At 46.4% G+C, this 26,436-nt stretch overlaps 1 protein-coding gene and 1 long non-coding RNA gene across 3 annotated transcripts in view; one reads left to right on the top strand and one right to left on the bottom strand.

Annotated features, from left to right (window-relative positions):
• The window catches only part of UVRAG (UV radiation resistance associated), a 320,231-nt gene extending 315,841 nt beyond the window's left edge, over positions 1 to 4,390 (top strand). Inside the window, exon 16 of one of the 2 annotated variants that reach the window (XR_014017941.1) lies at positions 2,454 to 2,572. Coding sequence is in view for 1 of the 2 variants with exons in the window: in XM_081260421.1 (XP_081116547.1) it covers positions 2,454 to 3,153 (700 nt within the window). In the remaining variant the exon portion in view is untranslated. Of the gene's footprint in view, positions 1 to 2,453 lie in introns of both variants that reach the window. The other variant, XM_081260421.1, reaches the window with a different exon arrangement.
• The window catches only part of LOC308630434, a 244,593-nt gene that overhangs the window by 62,744 nt on the left and 155,413 nt on the right, over positions 1 to 26,436 (bottom strand). The gene's annotated exons all lie outside the window — the stretch shown is intronic.

The following is a 26,436-nucleotide window of genomic DNA, read 5'->3' as shown; positions in this document are numbered from 1 at the left end:
CTGCATTCCCAGCCCCTTGGGGGTTTTTTGTTGTTTTTTTTTTTAAAGAGTAGAAACTCTTTTAAGTTTTTTATCACATCTTATATAATGTACTAATTTAATTTGATAAGTAAATTGTCAACAGCATTTAAAAATTGGTCATATAATTAGAAAGTCTGTGAGCTTTGTTGAAATAATGATGAAGTAAGACTAGTCAAACAAGAAGAATTTTAAAGCCTTCCTAAAGGACCTTCCACAGTGCTAGGAACGTTATCGATCTCATTCCCTTCCCTTTGTAGTTGGTGGTCCAGGTATCACACTTTATTACTTCTGTGGAATGCAGAGTTAAAGAAAGCTCTCTGGGAGGTGAAATCAGTGAAACTCTTTTCCTCTTGTGTCTTAGGTACTTCTAGGTGTGTACAAGCTGGTTCCTGATGCTCTGCCTTTTTTCAGCCCACCAGGAGCCCAGCAGAGAAGCAGAGCAGGATTCAAGGGGCTTGGGGGCAAGGGCAGGCAGAGGGAGCTATCAGGTTCTTCACTCTTCACAGCCTGGAGCACTTGAGGCCCTGGCCTCTAATCACACCCCTGCACCCTCTGCTTGGATGTTGCAGGCTGGCCCAGCTGATGCTGCCGGCCTCCTGGGCTTGTCTGTACAGAGGAGACTCTCTGGGTGGTGCTGATGCTCTGTTTTGGTTTGATTACCTAGTCAACCAGCAAAATCGTTTAGAGAGGGACACTGTCAGCAAGTGGTAAAGCAAAAACAATAAAGCCGGCCACATGTGTAGCTTAACCAATTACTGTGAGTTTTGACAACATATTAACTGAAGACCTAGATTAAGCTGGATTTTGCTTAGTTTTTTTTTTAATTTCTTGGGAACTAAAAACGGTAATTTACTTATCTTCTTGCCCAGTTTAATAAGTACCCCAGTGACCACCCCTAATTATGAAATCTCTCCTGGCACCCCACACTTAGAGTGAAGCAAGAAGGTCTCACAGGCCTATGGTTACAAACCTCATGGTCACCTTTGCTCAAGGCTGCTTGAGTGTCTGAGGCCACAGGATTAATCCAGCATGAGAACACCTGAGAGAAGGGGGAGCAGAGAGCTCGTTCAGAGCTTGGGCTATAGACACAGGTAGAGGGACCCTAGATCCCTTCTTCTTTGTTAGTGCACTTACAGAAATTGTAATTTGAAAATGTATTACTTGAATAATTATGGATGTTTTTCTCCTGCAAGACTGGAAGTTTCTTACAGTCAGAGCCTGCTGATGTGCATCTGTCTCCCTCCGCAAGGCCTAGTGCACATAGTAACTAGTTGTCAAACATTTATGATTTCAAGTCCTGCCTCTGCTCCTGTCTAGTGCTACCCTTTTACCAACCACTTAACTACTCTGTGTATGTTTCCTCATCTGAAGAATTCATGTCAAGTGGTTCTTGTGTTCATGCCTCTCTCTGCCTCTCAACCCAGTCTGTGGATTTAGTTGTATTAAAGCCAATTTTATCCACATATAATAATATCTAGAACTGTTATCAATATTCTGGCAGGGGCTTAACTAACATAGTATATAATACAACCATCATTTCCAGGGTCTGGATAGTCTATTGCCATTAACTGATTATTATTTATTATTTCAGACTCAAGTATAATAATGCCTACCCTGCTTTCTTGACAGGGTTTTTACAAGGACTAAGCAAAATGATGTATGTGAAATTACTTCAGAAACTATAAAGCTTTGTATAGCTCAACAGTGATTATTATTGCTGGCTCAAAGATATCTTCCTGAGAAGTAATTCAGGCTCAAACGAAGGCACTGAAGACTGAGGACTGTAAAACGTGTGTGGCTAGCCTTGTAAAGGAGAAGTCATCTCCCAAGTTAATTTTTCATTAAAAAGAAAGAAAGAAAAAGTCCCCTTGATGTTCTCTGCCAGTTCTTTAATGCAGAGTGGTTAGCATTTGGGTATTGGAAAGGCTGTTAATTGTCAAGTCTCGAGTCCCAGGTTTTAGTCTACCCTGTCAACTGCCTTCCTGAGTTATCAAGGGAAAGTCCTTTATCTTCTCTGCCAGATGAGGATGACTGTTCCACGAAGATAAACTAAGGATTGAATATTGAAAACAAGATATTCAGTGCCCTTCAGACATCTGTGGCATCAACTGCATCCTTCATGTGTTTTCTTTCCAGATCCAGTCAGCCAGCTCCTTCGACTGCATCCTGGGTGTTCTATCCCCATTCCTTCCTGGGCACTCTTCTCTTAAATATAGTGAATGTGTCTATATCCTTGAAGTTTCCCAAGGCTGAATCCAGCATTCTTCATGCTGTTTCTTGCTTTGGGACAATATAAGTACTGTCTTAAGATTGATTATTATCTCATTTTATTATCTCAAACCTAAAATATGCCATTTCCTGTCCCTGGACCCAGAAGGCTTAAGCTGAGTGCTGAAGTAGAAAGTAACTTCTCATTTTTGTTTGTCTTCTAGTGACAGACATCACACCTCCAGCGCAATCCCTGTTCCAAAGAGACAAAGCTCCATATTTGGGGGTGCAGATGTAGGCTTCTCAGGGGGGATCCCTTCACCAGACAAAGGACATCGAAAACGGGCCAACTCAGAGAATGAGAGACTCCAGTACAAAACCCCTCCTCCCAGTTACAACTCAGCGTTAGCACAGCCTGTGACCACCATCCCTTCTGTGGGAGAGTGTGAGAGAAAGACAGCATCTCTGTCATCCTCCTTGGACACCTCCTTGGACTTCTCCAAAGAAAACCAGAAAAAAGGAATAGATTTGCATGACAGCTTAAATGAAGACCATGTGAGCGTGACCACTAACCAGGATCGAGGAAAAGCCACCTCTGGGCGTCCTACCACAGTAAATGGCACCCTGCTGCCCGGTGAGGCTGGCTCTGCCGGCGTCCAGCTTCCAGGTGAGTTCCACCCGGCCTCAGGAGCTGAGCTCTGCTGTACTGTGGAGCAGGCAGAAGAAATCATTGGGCTGGAAGCCACAGGTTTCACCTCAGGCGATCAGCTGGAAGCGTTTAACTGCATCCCAGTGGACAGTGCTGTGGCAGTAGAGTGTGACGATCAGGTCCTAGGAGAGTTCGAGGAGTTCTCCCGCAGGATCTATGCACTCAATGAAAACGTATCCAGCTTCCGCCGGCCTCGCAGGAGTTCTGATAAGTGAAGTGAGCAGACAGACACCAGGACCAGGGCAGCATCCCTGCCCCAAATGGGAAAAGCTGCACTTACCCTTTTTAATAATTATGACACAAAGCAAATATTAATGGAGGATATTCCTCAGAGAAACAAACTTTGGGACTAGAGGAGGGACTCAGGATCATTGTATATCAATGGGCCAGGCGAAATTAGATTTTGCTTTCAGGATTTGCTTTTTAGCCCTGATGATTGTTTTAAGGCAAAAGTCACCCTCTAGTTGAACGAGCTTATAGCTCGAGTCACCTTATAGGCATTTGTCTGCTTTTCATTTACACATCTATGTAATCCTCAGAGGGAAGATGATAATATATAAGTAATATAATGAACTCACCTTTAGTTTCTCATGAGCATTTGCCCTCCCCATAGTTTATAAAACTTTGGGGAAATGGAATATTCAGAAACAGCTTTCTACCATTTACTGAAGGATCTGTGGCCATCTCGTAGTTTGGTAAATAAGAAGTAGAGTGGTCTCCTTATTCCCAGGCCCCTCAACCCGTGCCCTGCCCCCAGGCACCACACTCAATCTGTAGACTCCCCCACTGCCTTATCTTCACCATGGATGGGCCGTGTAGCCTGGTAACAGGTCAGGTTCACTGGTCTAAAACCCAGTAGTCTTGAGGTTCCATTTCTTCTAATCAGTCATGACCTTTCATCTCCTTTGCCATACCTTTGATTAACTTTCAAATTAGATGAGAAACTTGCCTCTGAGGGACTCCCAGGGGAACCTGAAGGACCCCAAGATTACTGCAGTCAGATGGCATCCAGTTTTCTTTGGCATGGGGGGAGGGGGCAAAGTTTTTATGTGGGCAAGAACTAGGCGTGCATTCTGGCAGTACACCAGACAAAAATCCCTATATGTAAATCCCATGTTAATTTATTAAATTCCAGTCCGAAGAAAGGCTTTGTAAATGACAAAATATATGTAGAGGGTCAGGCTGTCCAATATACAAACTGCAAAGCAGTTGAGATAGTTGGATTAAGTGATTAGAGAGGCATAGAGAATATTATTATTGGTATGTGTGCAATTTCATAAATATTAAATTATGTTTTGCAGTCCAATTGTCATTTCTGCATTCAAATTTCATTTGCTGTTGCTTTATACATTATGTACCCAAGGACATTGCCTCAGGGTTGCAAGCTCTTTAAGGAAAATTTATCCATATATCCATGTATTGTATAGAAAAATAAAAATTGAACTTACTTCACTCGACCTGATTTTTTTCCCCAGTTCTGAAATTCCTTTTAAACATACGTCTCCTTATATTACATCATGACAAGACTAGCCTGAACAAGAGCCATAGCTGTCTCTAAGCTGACACTGTTGACTTCATTTGAGTTTACATTTTGTGTGTAGCAACACAACATATTTCACAGGTATACTTTCCAGTAGCTTCATTTGTCCTACATAGCAGCTTAACTCATAGGTCTCATTATTTTCACATTTTTTCCAAGCATTCCTGGGCCTAGTTTTAATTCACGGCTACATTATTAAATGGACCACTTCATGTTGTTATTTTCCATGTAGAGAACTCACAGAATTAATTGTATAACAGACAGATCCAGCTCTCATGCGATTTGATAAAGCTTGAATTTTATTAAGAAGAAAGCCCATCTTGGGCCCGGGGTTGTGGCTCAGTGGTAGAGCACTTGTGTAGCATGCTTGAGGCACTGGGTTCAATCCCCGACACCACATAGAAATGAACAAATAAAATAAAAGGTATTGTGTCCATCTACAACTAAAAAAATATTTTAAAAAAAAAGAAGAAGAAAAAGAAAGCCCATCTTATCCCACATCAAGAGTGGGGCTACTTTAGAACTTGAGCAAAGGCCATCTGAGCAGGAACTTCTTTGCAGTGTGCTGTCAAAGAGTCAAAGAGGGTAGAGAGAGGCACCATCTTAGATAAGTGCATCATGCTATGGGGTTCTCCCATGAAGTAACATCTGCTAAGGGAAAAACTGTTTGGAGATCTGTTTTAGTACTGAAGAGAGGAAGGTGAATCATGTCTGATTTATGATTTCTCCAGACGTGGGGCTGCTAACCTCACTAGGTGCGTTCAGTCATAGCCCCTGTGGTACCACACAGCTCGCCTCTGGCACCATCAAGCAGTAGGGCCACATACAGAGCCTCAGGACTACAGGGTTCATCTCAGATTCCACACAAACAGATAGAGCCTGGAGCTCTAGGGTTTCCTCCATCATTTTCACTTTGTAGACAAGGTAGCGTGGAGCCCTGCCCTTGACTGTAATTGGATTGCACAGAACTGATCAGTAGTTGCCTATACTTTCATGGGATCCATGCTGTCTACTGATGTATGCATCAAAACATCACTTAGGTTTGGATGTATTTAGTTTGGGCTTGGGGTTTTCATTTGAGATTGTTTGATGCCTGTACTTTCTGGGTAGAATCTACAGAATTACATATCTCCAAGAATAATGGTTTGATATTTTCCAAAACTTCAGAATTCATTTTGCTTCTCTTTAAGGTGGCCAAGGCCAAAAGACAAGATGATCTATCTCCTACTCATCTTTTTAATTAGTCTTGTAAATCATTTTAAAAAATAGAATTTGCTTGGAGGAGATAAGTTGAAATGGAAACTCATTATTATTTATTTCTGAACTGCTAAGAACCCCTTTGGTTTTCATATAGCTAAGATACTTTTAACAGCCAGCAAATGTTATCAAATGAATATTTGATTATGTTTTCTCTCTCCACTTCCCCTTAACCACTTTAGAAATTCCACAGATTTTTTTTCCCTCAGAATATTAGTTTTGGAAGATTGTACCCAGCTATATTTTTTTAGCAGTTCTAATGGTGCCCATTTATCCTAACCTAACTGGTTATTTAAATAATTTTTTAAACCACCACCAATAATAAATGGCATGTGAAACTAATCTGTTGGTAATTGGAAAAAAACTGAGCATCTGTATTTATAAAATAAAATTGATTAGTATTTATTTTGAGAGTTAAAAGTATATGTTATTTTCCTGCTATGTTTGAGTCCTGTCTTCATTGTTTTGAATTTCATATTGAAACTGGGTTAACTATAAAAATCTTGCTCTTACACAGCCAGCCAACCATTTAGCATTTATTGAGTGCACCGTGTGTGTGTGCACATACACACATACAGGGAACTGAGCTAAACAAAATAATCCAAATTAAGAAGCCTTGACCTCGACCACATTCTCTGGTGGGGGGCACAGGTATATTAGAAATTACTTATAACTCCATGTGATAAATTCTGTCATGGAGCTATAGAACCTGGCTATGGAATGCAGAGAAAACTTAATTCTGGCTCAAAGAAAAGGGAAGATTCGTGGAAGTTATGTGGGTGAAAGATGTATAAAAGCTTACATTATAGAGGGGAAGACAGAATGGGCAAAGTTCCCAGAGGCAAGGCAGGGCCTCATGTGTATATTTGGCAAACAGTAAGAGTTTGCTGCGTGAATTCAGTGGGCTACTATTAAGAAGCTTTGTGAGGTTTTCAAAGCAGAAGAGTAACTCAGATCTGAATTATGACTAGCAGCCCAGCCAAAGCTGGATTCCAGTGATCCTTGTTTGAGTCTGATTAATCTTTTTTTTCTTTTTTATTTACTAAATAGATCTGTGTCTGGAAAAAAGTTCATCCTTGTGTCCCTCATGTTCTCGGGGTACACATAGAGTAGAGTTTGCCGGGTGGCACAGTGCAGTCAGTACCTGCTCTGTAGAAGCTGGATTCTGAATGCCCAGTGGCAATGGGCATGTCTCTGCAGCTCTGCAACTTTGAAGCTGTGACTCTCATCAAGTTATTGAGCATTTTAAGAACCCCCATTTCTTAATTTCTAAAACCTTGGGAACAACCCTGCCCTTTTCTGATTACATTAGTTTGGGGCCTGCACCATCATAGTGGCCCCTTCAGTACTGGCTTCCTTTTGTCCTGTAGAGGCCACTTCACAGAGATAGTAAGGGTGCTTGAGGCTCCTCATCAGGCTTCCTGATGGAGCTCAGGCATAGCCACTTAATCTCTCTGAATCTGGATCCTAATTTGTAAAGTAGGGCTAATACCTCAATCCTGTGAGGTGGTGAGAAGGAGCAACATTTTAATGACAGCATTTAAAGATTTTTACAAAGCACTGTGCACATTGGGAGGAGTTAGTCATTCAACAAGGATTCCTTGTGTGGGCTGCATTGGGCTTTGGTCAGGTCACTGAGACACACACGGAGAATAGGTATCAGGGCTGACACTACTTTTCTGCAAAAGCTCTCAACAAATTGAAGTGTTTTGAGTTGTTTGGTGGAGAGTGCTGTGGACATAGTGCCGAGATGCGGCCTATGTGCCTAATTAGCTTCATCCTCCTGTTTGCCGCCTGGCAGATGAGCTTGTGTGGGCTCACCTCATCTGTAAGTCTTTCTCACAGCTGTCGACTACTTCATTGCTGAATTGGTGCCCAGACTCTTGATTTTTTTTTTTTTTGAAGTTGATAGCTTTCTTGTTCTTTTTTTCCTCTTAGCATATCTAATTACTGTTTTGTAGGCAGACAGCTCAGCCTTGTGGATTTTAAATGAATAAAAAAATGCATGCCTATAAAATAATTCCACACTTTTCTAGAAGCCAGCAATTCAGATAATGAATGATCACGCATCTAAAGAAAAATGAAAAAGCCAGTTGATGAAATAGCTGCAACTGAGCTCAGGCACAGGAACATAAGGGGAAAGTGGCAGGCTGACAGCCTTTGGTCTGCTGTGTGCACACCATTCTAATGAGCTCTCAGTCCCTGTTCAACTTGAGCAGCAAATCAGAAAAGCATGGAGGATTAGGGTGGGCAGAAATAGTGGATAACCTGACTGAGAAACTGCTAGGAGGTCTCAGGAAGGAAGCAGGTGTGGTGGAGGGAGATGCCCACAGGCCAGGAGGACAAGTCAGACCCCAGTCCCAGTCTGTCGCTCACTGGCTTTGTGACAGATAAGCCATTTATCTTCTCTGAGCCCATTGTCCCTCTGCAAAGTGACATCAGCCCTGATTAGGTTTTCCTTTGAGCCTGGACAGAGGTTCCTCTAGCTCTACAAGCAGATTTGTATTCATTCTTCAAAACCTGTCTCCGATTGCCTTGGAGTCCAGAACTTGGCAGGATGGGAGAGGGCTCTAACTTGTTGCTCTGCCTGTTTGTGAGGAATTGAGAGCTAAACCATTTGTTGGCAGGCTGCTTCTGACCAGAGGGTGTTGCAGAACCACTACCACCCTGCCATCTGCTCAAAATCCTAGACACAAGGACTTGTAAAATACATAGCAAAAAGTAATAAAAGAGTAAGCTTTTTTAAAAAGTCAGCTTGGCTGAGGCGTTGTTCAGTGGTAGAGATCCCAGCAACCCACCCCGCCCCACCAAATAAAAGCCTAGCTTGCATGTGACTTCCTAAAGATAGACCCCAGTCAGCAGAAAAAAAAAGGTACATTAGATTTAGTTTGAAAGGAAAATACATAAAATAGTTTAAGACAGTGTATGATTCCAAATGATTAAAAGATGTTTTGATGCTTTCAGGGGTAGACTTGTTCTTTCAAAAATTTACTTGAAAAAACTTTTTAAAAATTTATTTATAGCACCTTGGGAAGGTGAGACAGGAGGATCGAAAGTTCAAAGCCAGCCTCAACAACTTAGCAAGGCCCTAAGCAATTTAGTGAGACCCTGTCTCAAAATATGTGGCTCATGGTTAAGTGCCCTGGGTTCAATCCCTGCTAATACCAAAAAATAAAAACAAGATACATAAATTGGGGGGAGAGAGGGAGAGGAGACCTTATTCCTCAAAGGATTTCCACAAATTAATTTTCACAGATTACTTCATCTTTGGGTCAGGGGCTCAGCCACACCTATTACAATGTGAGGTCCTCCCAGTCTACCTCACATGCAAGTGGTATGTGACCCTTGGATCTCCAGAACTTGTAAGCTTCCAGGCCAGGCCCTTTGCTCCCACAAACCTGCCAAGCACCCTCTCTGCTCTTCTGCCTAAGCTTTCCCTTTAGTGGCACAAGGTGGGTGTATGTGTGTGTGTCAGGGTGCATGGGAGTGTAGATGAGACAGAGCTTAGACCCCAGAGTTGTGTAATTCACACTCTTGTGTCTCTTGGTCTCCTGGAAGCTCTGTGGAGGCCCAGTGTGTTCAGGGTCAGCATCAAAACTCATTCATGAAGAGGCAGAACTGTTGCAGAATCAAATGAGACTGTAGAACTGACTGTAAACAATAGAAAACGGTCTGCATTTGAGGGAAAATCACACAGATTTGCAGTAAATGTCCCAATTGGCAAAGAGCACCCACAGGTGGGGCAGCTGGTACAGGAGCTGAGGCCCTGCCGCCTCTCCTGTCTTACAGACATCTGCACCACAGTGCCTGCTTTCTAGAGCCCTCAAAGGATGAGGGCAAGGTGTTACTATCATCACTTGGCCCAGAAGTCCCCCAGGGAAGTGACCTGCCCAAGTTCACACAGATCCAAGGCCCTGATCTCCCCCCCCCCAGGATTTTCTTCTGCACCCCAAATCCCATTGAGGCCCCACAGATTATTCCCTCTGATCTGTCCAAACAGCCTGGTGGCTGCTGACAACTCATCCTGCTTAGCAGCACCTCACTAAGAGGAAGGAGCAGATCTAGGAGGACACGTCTGTGCATAGAATGAGGAAATCAGCACCTCATAAGTTTGATCATGGAGCGAAGTACAACTTAAGGGGAAGGTAGATATTGTAATTATCAGAAATGACATTTACAGAATCCATGAGGTCTGCTGGGTAAATTGCAACTCATAGGCACACAAGATGTGGGGGGCAGACGACTAGGAGAGGCTTCTTTGAAAGACTCACCTTAGGTAGGTCGAGGGGATGAACAGGACAGGTCTGCCAGGGTGAGAAGCAAGAGCAAAGGCATTGCCAGGGACCTGCATATACTCATTCATGGGACAGCTAGTCACTGGGTATTGCATGCAGAGCCAGACCCAGGCTCCAGGGTGACAAACACACTAAGTGGACAGCCCTGCCCTTCAGGGAGCTGCCAGGTGTGTGACCGAGGCAGGAACTTTCAGAGGGCAAAGAGCTGGTGTGAGGTGAGGGCAGAGGAGGGGACTGAGTCTGCAACTGGAGGAGGGCAGAGGCTACTGGGGGCCCGTGCGCACGATTAGCAGAAGAGAGGCCAGAGCAGAGGAGCTTCCACCAGGCTGAGCACAGGAAGGTGGGAAGAGAAACGAGGGAAACCATGGAGAGTGCGAGGGGTCTCTCCCAGGGGAGAAGATGAGGCCCACAGCATGTGAGGACAGACGCAGCCTCTAGGCTGTTGGTGAGCATGAGAGCCAGGATTGGGGGAAGTGGAGACAACTCTTGGGAGCAGTTTAGCTGTAAAGAGGTGGAGAAAAGTAGGGTGGGAGGTGGAGGGGAATGTGAGACAGAGAGAAAATGTCCTGTCAGTGCTAGTGGGAAGGAGCTGGCAGCAGGGAGAAGACGGGAGGATGAAAGAAGGGAGGCACTGGAGAGAGGGCGCAGGAGAAGGCAGAGCTGAGTGTGGTGAGGACAGCAAGCAGAGAGGGAAGGACGGCGGGGTCCACTGGAGCCCCTCTGTGCCCTGTGTAGGGTGCGGGGCTGGGGACTTCCCACCCAAAGACCCAAGGCCTGGCACTGGGCCTGATGGGAGTGCCTGTCACAGGACAGGCCAGAGTAGAAGAAGCCCCTGAGGGTGACTGAGAGCTTTGGGGGCCTGTTGGAGGAGACACCTGAGGTTTAGAGGAGCTGCCTGTGGATACTCTGTGCGAGGGAAGCCACCTGGATTATGACCGCCTCCCCCGCAGGCTTCTTCGGCCACTCTTGAGCGGTCAACCCCCTCTGCACACTACAGACACAGTGACCTGTCCCAAACACCCTGGCCACTCTAAACTCTGAAGGAAAAGAGAAAGCCAAGCTGTTGCCTCCCTTGCTGTTATGGGTACACACACGCTGGCTGACCAAGTAGTTGGCAAGGGCAGTTTCTCTTATGGAAGGATTCCAAGTGAAAAGAATCAAAAGGGATCAGAGAATTAGAGCATCACCACTTTGTAATTCCTAATGAATTAGCACATCAAAAACAATGACCACCAGTGGCTGCTAATGTCACAAAATGAGAGGCAACCAGACATTTTATTCCTCCTGATGGGAAAACACAGCACCCAGAAAGTATTCTTGGCAAAAGTTTGATATAATCAAGCCTCTATTTGCTGCCCAGTACATTGGATGCTAGCCAGGTGGCTCTTAAGGAGTTGAGGCATGGCTAGTCCAAATTGAGATATGCTCAAGTGTAAATTACACACTGAATTTTGGATTTGTTTTAAAAAAATAATTAAATAATTTTATATTTATATATTGATCACATTTGAAATGATAATATTTTGGATAGATTGAATTAAGTGTATTATCACAATTAATTTCATCAATTTCTTTTTGCTTCTCAAAAATGTGGCTATGAAACATGTTTAAATTCCCTTTGTGACTTGCCATGGTGACTCACACTACTCACCATTGGGCTGCTCTAGGTGTCACTGCTGTCACTGCATTTATAGGAAATGCAGAGAGCTTGTTAACACCTGGAAAATGCACCCAAAAAGTCCAGATGGTGGGAAACTGCAGGACAAATAACCTGGTTTCTCAAAAGAATATATTGCAAGAAAAAAGAAAAGAGATATACCAATCAGTCCTATAATGGACCTTTTGGTTCCTATAAACTAAACAAAGTGAAAAAAAATAAGGGACAATCAAAATATAAACACTGACTAAATATTATACTAAAGACATTGTTTTTTAGGCATAATAGTGTTATGGTTATAGTTTTTAATGTGCTTATTGCTTACAGATGCGTACTGAAATATTTATAGATTAAATGTGCATGTTTGAGATTGGGGGTGGGATGTGAGCAGTTGTGAATGAAACAGGATCAGCTGGGGACAATGGGCAGAATCATCTGGGGACAATGGGTGTCAGGCAACTTCATCCCTAAGCCTTCTAGCACACACCCTACCCTCCAGCTACCTGAAGCACTCCCCATTCCCAGAGTGACCCTGCTTCTGCTCCCTCAGGGCCTTTGCCCCCATGGTGTCTGCCTAGAATGTTTCTGCCCCTAACCCACAGCAGCCCTCTGTTTCGTCATATGCCAGAGTTCAGCCTTCATTTGGATGCCACACACGGTCACTGCCAAGGCCTTCCACAGTCCTCACCTGGCTCTCCTTCAGATCAGACTCCCCAGCCCTGCTGGCCTCCCTCGGGCTCAGGCACTGGCCCCCCTCCCTCCCTGTTCCCCGATGCTGGTGGCACCCACACCCTGAGGCACCCAGAGCTCCAGCGCAGGCCCCCCTGGGCCTTCCCAGCAGGCCCTGGGCAGTCAGGCCCTTTGCCCATGTATAGCCCAGTAGGGGACAGAGACAGAGGAAGAAGGAAGGGCTCCTCTCAGGCTCCCCTAGTCTTTTGAATTTGGGAGTCTGGCTTTGCCCCTTCCACTGTTCAAACTTTCACTTCCTTTTGAGAGGTGAGAAAAAGTTCCTCCCTCACCAACAGCCTGCCTTCTCTCCCTGGGCCTGCCTGCCCCATCTCCATTCAGAGTCCTCCAGGCTCTGTCAGGTCAGAAGTCACAGAGCCTTTCCTTGCTCAACAAAGCCTGGCCTTGCAATGAAAGCTTGGCTCTGGAGACCTTCAGCTCTTCATTCTCTTTATTGTTCTGCACTGTGTCCTCGAAGCCCTGAGGCAGTAACGGGGGAGGGGCAGGGCGTCCAAGGAATGAAAAACACTAGCTGGACACCCAGCCTCCCTGGGCTGCTCTCACTGACTACGAGGAGCAGGGACAACCCGGGTGACAGGACCCATAAAGAAGCATTCCTACCGAGTGAGGTCCAAATGATGTCAGAGCTGCAGCCCAAACAAAGGAATCCCAGAAGTTCAGAGGGAGAGGACAGTGGGAGAAGAGGTTGTCACTGGCGCATGGTGTGTGGGCGCATTGAAAGCAGAGGGACTTGCAACGTGGCAGGGAGTGCCAGAGTCACATGAGGGAGCGCAATTTGGTTTCAGCAAAACATCATCCATCTCATTAAGTTAATATTACTAATATGAATTTAATTGGCTTAATATTTTTGTGTGGTTTTAATTTGTAAATTTGTTTTGGTTTTAGGGTTGTGGGAGAGCTATAAACATTCGTTTATATTTAGGTTTTTGTTTGTAAAATATGTTTAAGAGTAAAAACAAGAGGTGAAACAGGGGGTCCCAACGCTTCTTCCTTGTCACTGTCACTATCTATCTCCCAGCCACCCTCGAAGCTCAAAAATACAAGGATCCAGAGGAAATGTGCACAGCCTTTACTTGAGGGTTGGAGCATATCTGCCATCCCCAGGATAGGGGAGGGGGCCTGTTCATCTGTTCCAACCTTGGTCTTGGTTCTAGATCCTTGGTACCCCCTGTGGCCTCCCCTTTCTGCCTGGCCCTCTTTCCTCCGAATTATTCCCCTGATGTCTTTAACCCCTGAGTTTCCTGGCCCTTAAGTTTCCATGTTTTCTTATGCTCAGCCTCTGGAGGTCTTGGCAGAAGGAAAGGGGCTTTGGAGACTGCTCCAGAATATCCACCAAAAGAACTGGCCATTTGGGGGGCTCAGATGGAGCCCTCCAGCAGTTTGATGCTGAAAGAGTCCCTGTGCCTCACTTCCAAAGTGCCCCCACTGTCTCTTTCTTTCTTTTTTTTTTTTTAATTGTCAATAGACCTTTATTTATTTATTTATTTTTAAGTGGTGCTGAGGATGGAACCCAGTGCCTCAAACATGCTAGGCAAGCGCTCTGCCACTGAGCCTCAACCCCAGCCCCACCCCTCTGTTTCTGGCTCTGCTGTGTGCAGGAAGGAAGTGGAAAAGGAAAGGATCCAATCCCAGCATAGACTTATTCAGACAATATTATAGATAAAGGTAAGTTTGTAATCTTAGGGGGTTTAACAGGAATTTCTAACCTTGATAGAATCGGTACATTACTTTTTCATGGTGTTATATGTCTCACTAGGGATTTTTACTTGATCTTCAGTGCAGTGGGAAATCTTTGAAAGGACTTAAGCATGGGGAGTGACATGTTCTATTATGTGTTTTAAAGAGTGCAGTGGGAGAAACGTCTTTAACGTGGTGGCATAAAGCAGTTAGTTACATGTCTCTTCGTGGGGAAAATATTTTTTAAAAAACAACCATTTAAAGAAACTGTGATGTGTCTTTTAAAAACAGAAGCCAGAGGAAGGTTTACCCCTAAATACCTGAAACTTGGGCCTAGGGTTGTGGCTCAGTGGTAGAGCACTTGCCTAGAAAGTGCAAGGCGTTGGGTTCGATCCTCAGCACCACATAAAAATAAATAAATACAATAAAGGTATTGTGTCCAACTACAACTAAATATATATATATATATATATATATATATATATATATTTTTTTTTTTTTTTAAATACCTGCAACTAGAAGAGGTAAGACTCACAAGAGCTCCCAAACGCCTGGGCCCTAGCAGGTGGGAACCAGCCTTGCCACTGTGGCTGGCAGAGGGTAGGTTCAAAGCTGTGAGGGAAGCTGAAAAATTCAGGGAGAAAGAGACTACAGAAGGCCTGAGCCCCAAGAGCTGAGCACCAATGTCCAGATCTTTAGTCAAATGCTAAAGTGTCTGGTGAAAAAAGAAAAAAAAACAGGGGCAAGAGAAAGGCTAACCTTGAAAGACAGAGCTGCCTGTCAGGGTGCAGTGCGTGAGCGAGCTGCATTTATAGAGTGTCTTTCCCAGTCTGTACACATGGAGCAGAAAGCTAATGCCTCACTAGCTTGATGTGTCAGAGGACAGAACATCTGGAAATTTAGGGGAGAATTCATAGAAACAAGGGAGCCACAGAAAAGAGCACCAAAATTTGAATTCGGACTTCCCAAATCTTCAGGCAAATGCCAAATTACAGAGATATAGGAGACTCCTGAGAGCCACAAAAAAACAGGAGCTGGAAGTGGTAGCAACAAAGCAGAGACATAATTTGCTACACACTGCAGAAGAAATAGTTTGCTGGTTGAACCCAAGCAAATAGACTTCCCATCAAAATAAATACCAACAGTCATCAGAAGAAACAAATAAATCCACACAAAAAAATTACTGCAATATCTAGTTTTGAAATCACAGAGAAACAAGAAACTATGAACCATACAAGGAGGTTACAACAGCAACTGACTCTGAATGGGTCTCAATGTTGAATTTACCAATGAAGTTTTCAAAGCAGCTTTATAAATATGATAAAGGGAAAATATGTTGAAAATGTTAAAGGACAAAGTGGTTGTAATGAGTGAAAAGAAAGGAATTCTCAAAAGAAAAATGGAAACACACACATTACATATATGCACACTAAATGGAAATTACAAAGAGGAAAAGTACAATAACTAAAGTGGAAAATTCACTGATTGTGTTCAATAATAGAGTATGGAGAACATACAATTATAACTGACCATGATGATAGATTAGTACTGAAATTACTTAATATGAAGAAAAGAGAGAGGAAAAGTTTGGGGAAAAATTAACAGCCTTGTTCACTTGAGAAAGAATACCAAGAGGTCCAAAATATGTGTAATTGAAGTACCAGAAGGAAAGAAACAGGAGAAAAAGGCAGGAAAAGATATTTAAGTACAAACTACTCAAAAACTCCCCAAATTTGTTTAAAAAAAAAAAAACTTCAAGAGCTAAGAATCTCAACCCATCTTAAACAGGATAAACACAAAGAAAACCATGTCTAGGCACATAATAGTCAAACAGATGAGAAGCCAAATATAAAGTGAAATCTTGAAAGCATCCATTAAACAAATAAATAAAAGATACCTTGCATACTGAAGAACAGGTTTCCATCTGAAACAGTGGGATCAGAAATACTGGAACACATTCATAGGGCTGAAGAACCTATTCTTGGACTGGGGTTGTGGCTCAGCGGTAGAGCACTCGCCTCTCACGTGTGAGACCCTGGGTTCGATCCTCAGCACCACATAAAAATAAATAAACAAAATAAAGATATTGTGACCATGTATAACTAAAAAAAATATTTAAAAAAAGAACCTATTCTTTACCTAGCAAAACTATTCTCCAAAAATAAAGGTGAAAATAAGATACTGTATGATACAAAAATAAGATGATTTATCACCAGAAGACGTGTCTGACAAAAATGCTAAAGGAAATTCTTCAGGTTGAAGGAACTCAGATCTACAGTGAGGAAAGGAGAACTGATATTGGTAAATACGTGGATCAAGTAAAAGACTACATATGCCAGCCATGGAGGCACACGCCTGTAATCCCAGCTACTCAGGAGGTTGAGGTAGGAGGATCACAAGTTCAAGGCCATCCTCAGCAATTTATTGAGATCCTGTCTCAAAATAAATTTTTTTTTAAAGGGAAGGACTGGGGATGTAGCTTAGTGGTAGCAGGCTTGCTTAGCATGAGTGAGGCACTGAGTTCAATCCCTAGTACTACAAAAAAATAAATATATTTTGGGGGGATTATAAAGTGTAGTACAGTATATTTTGAAAATAATAGCATTAAGGAGAATTGGGAGGAGAAATAGAAGCATATTATTGCAACATTTCTAAATTTTATGTGAAGTAATTCATAAACTCCAAGTAGACTACAATAATGATATGCATTGGTAGGCATATCATATAAACATATAGTAAAATGAAATTAAACCTTTATCTCTTACCCTGAACAAAAATTAACTCAAAGTTGATCAAAGACTTAGGCACTTGAACAGAGACCCTGCCTAATAGAAGAAAAAATAGGCCCAAATATTCACTATGTCTGCCTAGGATCTGACTTCCTTAACAAGACTCATAAAATGCAAGAAGTAAAATCAAGAATCAATAAACAGGATAGATTCAAATTGAAAAGCTTCTTATTGGTAAAGGAAATAATTAGTATTTATTATAAATTATTAAAATAGTTTTATTCATGAGGAGAGAGCCTACAAATTGGGAGAAAATCTTTACCACATGCACCTCTGATAAAGCATTAATCTCTAGGACATATAAAGAACTCAAAAAACTTAACACCAAAAAAACAAATAACCAAATCAATAAATGGGCCAGGAACTAAACAGACACTTCTCAGAAGATAATATACAATCAACAAATATATGAAAAATATTCAAATCAAAACTAATATTTCATCTCACTCCTGTCAGAATGGCAACCATCAAGAATACAGGCAACAATAAATGTTGTCAAGGATATGGAGAAAAAGGTACATTCATACATTGCTGGTAGGACTGCTGGTAGGAATTGGTGCAACCACTATGGAAAGCAGTATGGAGATTCCTCAGAAAACTGGGAATGAAACCACCATTTGACCCAGCCTTCCCACTCCTTGGTTTATACCCAAAGGACTTAAAATCAGCATACTATAGTGACACAGCCACATCAATGTTTATAGCAGCTCAATTCACAATAGCTAGACTATGGAACTAACCTAGGTGTCCCTCAATAGATGAATAGATAAAGAAAATGTGGTGTATATTACTCATCTTTAAAGAAGAGTGAAATTATGACATTTGCCAGTAAATGGATGGAGTTGGAGAATATCATGCTAAGCGAAATGAGCCAATCCCCAAAAACCAAAGGCTAAATGTTTTCTCTAATATGCAGATGCTAATTCACAATAAGGTGGGGGCACTAGGGAAGAAGAATGTTACCTTAGATTAGGTAGAGGGAAATGATGGGAGGGGAGGGGAGGGAAGCAGATATTATTACTGTATGTATATGACTACGTGAGCAATATGATTCTGCAACATGTACACTCAGAAAAATGAGAAATTATATCCCATGTATGTATGATATATCAAACTGCATAAATACATTCTACTGTCAGGTATAACTAATTAAAACAAATAAAAAAAATTTTAAAAGATGCATAGTGTAATCTCTAGAGCAATGGCAAAAATTATGCAAAGAAATATAGGTAGAATGCCAATAGAAATGAAATAAAATGGAAGACTAAAAACTATTTGATTAACAACAAAGAAAGCCAGAAAGAAAGAACTGAGAACCAAGACCCAGATGAGACAAACAGAACACAGGAAAGGCAGACATGAATAAAACCATTTTAATAATTTATAATAAATACTAAGGGAACAAATGTTCCAATAAATAGAGGTAGACTGGATTAACAAAAGCGAGAACGTTTCCAGGCTGCCTAGTCATAATAGATGTTAACTGCAAAACTGGCTGAGTATAAAAGTGTGAGAGATGGATCATGCCAAAGGTGAAAGGAGACAGGAGATAAAGGAGACTTGGGAACAGGAGGTCTCCAGGCCTAAAGAAGAATATGTCATAATGACAATTAAAAAAAAGCTCAATGCACTGAGAAATATGAGAATAATAAATGTACATTTTAAATGGATGCAGTTCATTACATGTAAATAGTCCTTCAATACAGTTGTTTTTTGGTTTTGTTTGTTTTTTTTTAAGCAAAGTGCAGTGGGGGCTGAGGGTGGGAGAGCAGATGCGGCTATACTAACCCAGACTAAAACTGCTGTTTCTTACACTGGGGTGGAGGCAGGATGGGCGTAAGGCACTGAGCAAAAACGGGTGGTAGGGGGACATTGAAATTTCAGTTTGAAAAGGAAAATGCTGGTAGCTTCTAGATGTGCAGATCTATCCCAGGAGAGACTGCAGAGTGGAGTGGAATAGAACTGAGCCCTGGGTTCATGTGGAAGTGGAGGAAGAGGGGCAGAGGAGCTCCCACAGGGGCCCTGGAAGAATGGCCAGAGAGCTGGAAGGGAATCAGGAGCGGAGGGGAAGGGGGGAGCTAGGCCCAGTGGCTCAGGCCTATAGTCCAGCTATGTGGAGGCTGAGGCAGGAGAATCATTTGAGTCCAGGGGTTCAAGGCCAGTCTGGGCAACACAGTGAGCTGCCATCTCAAAAAAAGGAAAAGGGGGAAAATGGTTGTGTTGAGGAAAGTGGGTAGACAGTATCTGGCAATGCAGGGGGAAGTCAGAACAGGGCCTGGAAGGAGGGGGGCAGAGGACAGGAGCCAGGTGTCTGCCCTGAAGCACGACAGTGGAAGGGGCACAGAGGAGCCTGGGAGTGTGACTCGCACCTCACCCCTGGCCAGGCATGTTCCCCAGGCAGGTGGACAGCTGGCGAACCTCTGCTGAGCCCAGCCTCCTTGACCATCTAAAGTCAGGCACAGACAGGACCGGCTGGTCTCTCTGTCCCTGAGGCTCCCTCTCTGCAATATGTGGGTGGGTGATTGCAGTGCCCGCATGGGAGCCTCCAGACACCGAGGTGGGGTGGGGAGAAGGGAGACTCAGAGGGGGGGTGTTTGGCATAGGCCACGAAGGACAAGTGGGAGAGCAGGTTTCTCAGTTGCTGAAAGAGAGGTTGGGTTGTCCCGTGTGGTCCGAGGTAGACCCAGGAGCTGAGGGTGATTGGCCACCACAGGAGGCAGATGCTCTCTCCACGCTTCCTCACCACTGCGTTGGCCAGGGTGCAAGCGACCTCCTGGAGAAGGGACAAGCACTCCTCTGTGGAGCTGTGGACAAGTGTGTGGGCAGAGGCAGAGGCAGAAGCTGAGCACCCAAGAGGAGGAAGGCTGCAGAGGCTCTGGCCAGTGTGAGCACCTGCACCCTGGACTGTGGAAACGCAGCCCTGCCAGCCTCTTTTCCTAGCAGGCTGTTCTCCTGGGGATTCCATCAGCCATGTGCAGCCCAGCTGCAGAGGCCCAGTGTCTGGTCCTGCAGAGCCCTGCTCTCCAGCCCTTCTCAGCCCTCAGGCCTACCTGCTAAAATGCACCTCCAGCAAGAGGGGGCTCAGGAAGGGGTGTGTTCTAGGTGTGAGGTGTATGTAGTTAAGGAATCAAAGCTTCCAAATGAATAGGCGAGGCCTGTGGGTGCCTGGGTCTGGAAGAGTCCCTGGCTATGGTCACAGGACCTACACCAGAGAAAGAGTATTGCAGGCATTATGAGCAAGGCTGGGAGGTCTTATGGTAGATCAGGGGTACTAGAGTTGTTTTGTTTTAGTACTTGAGATTGATTGAACCCAGGGGTGCTTAACCATTGAGCTACATCCCCAGCTCTTTTTATTTTTTATTTTGAAACAGAGTCTTAGTAAGTTGCTTAGGTCTTGCTAAATTGCTGAGGCTGGCCTCAAATTTGTGATCCTCCTGCCTCAGCCTTCTGAGTTGCTGGAATTACAGGCTGCACCATGCTGGGCTAGCTAGTACATGGAGTTGTGAGAGGCTGCAACTTACACAATTCAGAGGGCTCTTGTTGAGGGGAGAATGTGTGTGTGTGTGTGTGTGTGTGTGTGTGTGTGTGTGATATATATGACATTTCATTTAGAACAGTCAGACTGGGTGGGTTGGGCTGAGCTGGGGAATTATCGCATGGGTCCGTGGGTGGGGATGCCCAAAACATGCAACTTAGACACACAGTTGTTTGCAGTACCACTGCAGATTTGTCAAGAATACAGGAACTCTGATAAATTGTGTTTTGTGTGATTGTCATCAGAAAAGAGAGAAAAATGAACGGTCCATTTATAGTCAACATTACTAACCCTGACAGAAGCAAACATCCATGTGGAGACTGTGTCGATGAGAACCAGTCTTGTGATTTTACATCACCTGATTGCAAGGAAGACTTTTCTACAGGCTGGCATCCGGCTCCATCTGTTTCAGATATTGCTTCTCCACCACTGCCCACATGTTGCCACTACCAGTGTCTGTAGGACATACTGATATCACAAGATGACATGGGACCCTGTGCCACAGTGCCACGAGGCTGGGCGGGAGCAGGAGTGTTCCTGAGAGCCATGGCACACAGCATGGCCCCAGCAGCAGAACTTTCATGCAACTGAGTATTTATGCCGCCATATGAATACACCCCTGAGCTGAAACGAGAGTGTCCTCCACTCAACTTCCCCCAGCCAAGTTTCCAGACATCTATGGCTGCTCCAGAGAAGGAAACGCAGTGCGCGCCACAGTGGAGAGGGACAGAGGCCTCCGCCAGTGGAACCAAAAAATGGCGGCTCTGCAGATTTTATAGAAACATGATCACTTGCATACACTGTTGTTCCCCACCTCTCCCCCACCCCCAGTCTTGAAAGGGACCCTGTTGACTGTGGAGACTGAAGCTCAAGTTCATCAGCTCCATTCTTCCTGCGCGGCGTCCTCCTGTGGCTCTCTGGAGCCCTCAGACACAGGTGGCCATTCAGGTCCACAGTGCCCACGGGAACCTCACTAGCCCCCCTTGTTTCCTGAGCATCTGTGGGACGTGGGCTTTTTAGGGGAGAACAAAGAGGGACAGCAGGGACAATAGACCTTGGGACACAGTGATGCCCATAGTGCTGCAGGGACAAGGCATCTCTGCTCCCCAAGGAAGCACCTGCATCCATGGGGGTCCATGGTGGGGATGGTACCCTGATGGCAGCATGTCCCCTGTAGAGGCCAGTGGGACGCTGGGGAGAGCCCCCTTCTGTGAAATTCCTTTCTGGACCACGGGGCAGGGGACAGGGGTGTGGAGCAGGGGTGCAGTAAGGGGGACAGTGGAAAGGTCCCCCAACTTGAAACCCATAGACCTGACCTTCCCTGTCCTTTGTTGGCTGTGTGACCTTGGGAAAGTGACTTTATCTCTCCAAATTTCAGAATCTTCATCTCTAAATCAGAAAATACTCGTTTCTGATTTTGAGAGGAATAAAGGAAACAAGTGTCAGGAGGGAGCTGGCGCAGAGGGGCCTCACCAGCCCCTGCCAGCAGCGGACATGAAGCTGCTTCGCTGATCCTGCTTCCGAGTGGCCCTAGGACCTCTTCACGGCTGCCACAGTGCCCTTCCTGGTGTTTGCTCTTTATTAGCTTCACAAACTCGGCTGAAGGGTAAATGCCACCTGGTCCCATCCTGAAGCACCACAAAATCCTCAATTTCCAGTGCTGGCTGCGCACCCCTGTGCTATGGGCAACACCCAATGTGAGAGGACACTGGGCCGTGGCCTCAGTCTCCCTGACTGAATGGTGAGGGAACAGGCCAGGAGGAGCCAGAGCGCCAGTCCACGGGTCTTCTGCTTCCCACTACCATTCTCTCCCTTATCCTTTCAAGTCAGCCTCCTGCAGACCCCTTTCAGCTCCACTTCTGGTTCTACTGGAGACACACCTCCCACCCACTGGCCCTCATCAGGCTGTGGAGGCTGGAGGCCGAGGCAGTGGCTTAGGGTGGAAGGCTTAGGCTCCTAGGCCTGAGGGTGTGAGTGCTCATAGGCCCCCAGAAAATGGGAAGCTGACCCAGCTGGTGAGACCCTGGCCTGGGTTGGACCTTAGACCCCTCCTCTGGGTGACCATGTGACTGTGAGCTGGTCTCTTTCCTCGATGAACCTTTGTTCTCTAAGAAATGGGGCTGTGGAGAGGGTTTTAGGAAAGTCCCCAGAGAAGCAGCCTTGCAGTCAAAGCCTTGGTAAGTGCTCCCTGAGAAGGCGCCAATTAGCAGCCCTTCAGAGACTCCCCACATCCTCCAGAATAACATGCCCCACGGCTGGGCCCTCCCCATGTGGACCAACTGGCCTTAGGACACACACTGGAGTTGTCCACCTCCAGGCCTTTGCATAGAAAAGGCCACACCTCTGTGTGGCCCTGGGAAGCCCCACCCAGGTTCCCTTATGCTTCATTTGCATTTCGAACATTCAACAATTCTCAAAGTCTGTTCACATCTCTCCTTGCCTTTGAGTCTTGTGATTCTGTGCATCCTCTGAGGTGTGACTCGCCTTCTTATTTTATAGATGAAGAGACAAACCATGGCTCCGATGGGGCCAGCCAATACCAAGTGGTGAGGCAGATTCCTAAGTCGGGGATTTCTCCACCCTTGCCGGCAGGGGCCTGAGGTCAGGCAGGGAACCAAGGTTTAACCCTGTGATTGGGGTTGCAGATAAGCTTGGAAATGCATGGAGAGCGCTCCTCTGCAGTGGGCCGTTTTCAGAGCCAGAACAGACACGGGTCAGGGAGGAGGTCTGATAGCTCAGGCTGCAGGTGTCAGAGGCTGTCCCTGAGTCGTGGGAAAGGCCCCCACTAACCTTGGGATGTGGTCAGGCTCCAGCTGCAGGGGCAGCAGGCAGCAGGGCACACCACAAAGGTGGACAGGGGCCACAGCAGGAGGGCCAATGGGGCGGGGAGGAGGGTGCGGGGACTGCGCATGGAGCTGGGAAAAGGGAGAGTTTTAGGCAGACAGGAGCTGGGGCCTGGCTCCAGGAGGGCCCTGACCCAGCAGAGGCCCTCAGCTTGGGGATATGGTCATGCGAGATCCTCCACAACAGGACAACTGGACAGGGCTGGGCTGAGAGCTGAACACCTGATTTCTGTCCCTGCTGGCCTATAATTCCCCAGCATCAGCCCTCCCTGAGCCCTACCCGTGTGCAGTCCTGGGCTCCTGGGCTCTCAGAGAACACAGAGGCCTTTGGGAACTGCCTGGCAGTGAGCTCAGCTGTGCCCTCTTTGTTTCTTTATCTGCCACAGGGACATCAGGCCCTCCCTATATTCCCTCGTGGGGTTAAGGAGGCCCTTGGCAAACTGTGAAGTGCAGGACTCACACGGGCTCATTACTGAACAGCAGGGCAAGAGACACCTCTCACGACCTGGTCCCCAGGAATGCTTGGACTGCAGTCTCACGGGACCTCGGCTGATGCTTGTTCAGTCGCTCATCTATCCATGGATTCATCCAGTGGCCCCTCCCCACCCCAGGAGTTGCAGCTAAAACCCAGACAGCTCAATCCAGTGCGGGCCCTGTGAGCACCTGGAGACCCTTGAGGTGAGCAGGTCTCCTGACTACATTTTCCAAATGTAGAAAATGAGATACAGAGAGAAGCAAGCGGAGGTGGGGGGACTGGGATGATCTCAGCCGGCTCCAGACCTCAGCCTTGGACGTCCCTCTCCTGATCCCATCTTGGACCCTGCCTTGGGCCAGCCCCAGGATTTCTCAGGCTTGGAGTGAGTCCAGGGGGCCAAGGGCCAGGCCACCTCCCAGGCTGGGAGCCGCCTGCCCCTGCCTGGCTGCTGGAGCTCAGGCCAGGCAGGGGTGCAGAGTTTGGGGGATGTTGGGGGCGTGGAGGCCCAGCCCTGCTGCTCTCCAGCGCATGCATGATATTATCTCTGGCCTCAGCTCAGCCCTCAGAGCAGGATGCGGCTTTCAACACCTCCCTCCCCTCAGACCGGCGTGGGGCTTTGGGAGTTTCTCACACAGGGATCAAGGGGCTGGGCCTGGGCAGAAAAGGCCCCCAACCAAGGCGGCCCCCACCCTGCACAGCCAGCCACAGGCCCTACAGCGGGAGAGGAATGGACTGTGTCACGAGAGGGGGGCGTTGCAGGCATGGTTCTCCTGAAAACTCCACGTACCCCCCCCCCTTCTGTTGTCCATAATCCTGGGCGCCTGTTCAAGGAATTCTCCACCCGTGTGTTAGTGATTTATTTAGACTCAGCTCATCCTGCCTGCCTGGCGGGTGACAGACCCCCACTCCCTCCACCCCTCACCCCAGACCCTGGCGGGTTTCAGTTCTAGCTCGGCATGCCTGGCCCGGCTCCAGGCTGCGGCAGGCAGATGGGAGGGGCTCTGCTGGACTCTGGCGGCTTCCAGGAGACCCCAGAATCTCACTTCTGGGGGCCCAAGCAAGCCCTAATGTTCTGTGGATCTTATTCCTCAATCCTGCTGGGCTTCTTGCTTCCCAGCTGGAGAAGTGACAATAACCTTGAAGAATAAGAAGCGGCCTTCTGAATCCTTCAACCCAGTCTCCCCATTGAGGGGATCAAGGGTTGGGTGTGGCACTGTCAGAGTCTGTCAGGATCGGGGTACACCACAATCAGAAATCACAAAGGCAGGTGACAATGTGGCTGGGCATGTGTCCCTGGATGAAGTCAAGCAACCTTCCCATCAGGGACCCCAAGCCAGCTGTACCCATGCTGGCACCCAGCTCCCCTCCCATAGGTGACCAGAACCTCACGTGATGGCACTCAGAGCCAAGTGCTTGCCAGGTAGTGATTTTCTTTGGCCGAGGCTGGGAAAGACTTGGAAGTAGCGAGGACGTGGACACTGTCTGCCACCCACTGCAGGCCTGGGTGCAGATGCAGCAGAGCCAGGGCTGCTCCCCAGCATTGGGGCCCTTGGCCTGTGTGGTAAAGGGAGCCTGGGCTGGGCCTCTCCCGGCAGTTCCTGGGGTCCCAGAGGGTGCTCTGTTATGCTGGGAGCTAACAAGTTAGATGGAGTTTCTCGCCTGGTCTTTTAGGAGGGGAGCAGAAGGCAGGGGAAGTTATCCTGCCCCTTGAAAGCCAAGCCATCACAAGCACCCCCGCTTCACCCCTCTACTAGAAATCTGTCTCCTCTGCGGCTGGACAGCTCAGGGCAGGCTTCCTGGAGGTCAGAAGGTCCCTGCAAAGGGGAGGTGTCTAGCAGGCCAGCTCATGCGCAGGTCCCTTGGCCTGCAAGCCTTGAGCCTCTGATCCTGCTCTCAGCATGCTGTGCCTTCTTCACCAGGCTCTGCAGGGAGGCTCCCTGCTCCTCACCACCTCCAAGGCAGACCTGTGGTGGATAGTGTAGGTTTGGGGTAGGCATGTTTCACTCATATTTTCTGGAACCTTCTACCCCTCCCTGTTATAGGCTGGGTGCTGAGACCCAGAGGAGGATCCAACCCCACCCCTGTGAGGAGGCACCCTGAGTCTGGGCTGGGGGAGAGCCAGGGGTCGTCAGATGTGGGCCTGAACCTGGTGGGTTTGAATCCTCTTGGGTCCCTAGAGGCCAAAAATAGTTTGTTAAGGGAACAAGTGGCTGATGGGGGCAGGTGATCTATTGACCTCCTCAACATTGTTAAAATGTGCAAGATGATCTGACAGGCCCACCTGAGGTGGGAGGCAAGGGTCGCAGTGTCCTGTGGAAGTCATTTCTCAATGCTGTGACCAAGAATGCCTAACTAGAGGAACCCTATTTGGGGCTCAGTTCCAGAGGTTCAGTCCATTGTCAGCCAAATCCACTGCTTTGAGCTGAAGTGAAGCAGAACATCATGGTGAAAGGGTGTGATGGAAGAAGCTGCTCAGCTCATGGCAGCCAGGAAGCAGACAGACAGACCAGGAGAGAGAATGAGAGTGAGAGCGAGTGTGAAGAGTCAGGACAAAATATAATCCCCTAGGACATGCCCCCAGTGACCTAGTTCCTCTGGCCATGCCCACCTGGCTGTAGTCACCATCCATAATCTATTCACACTATTCACCCATCAAAAGAATTAATTCATGGATGAAGTTCCA

Source organism: Spermophilus citellus (assembly GCF_964194105.1).
Source record: "Spermophilus citellus genome assembly, chromosome: 2".
NCBI lineage: Eukaryota > Metazoa > Chordata > Mammalia > Rodentia > Sciuridae > Spermophilus > Spermophilus citellus.
This window is presented reverse-complemented; position numbering and strand designations above follow the sequence as displayed.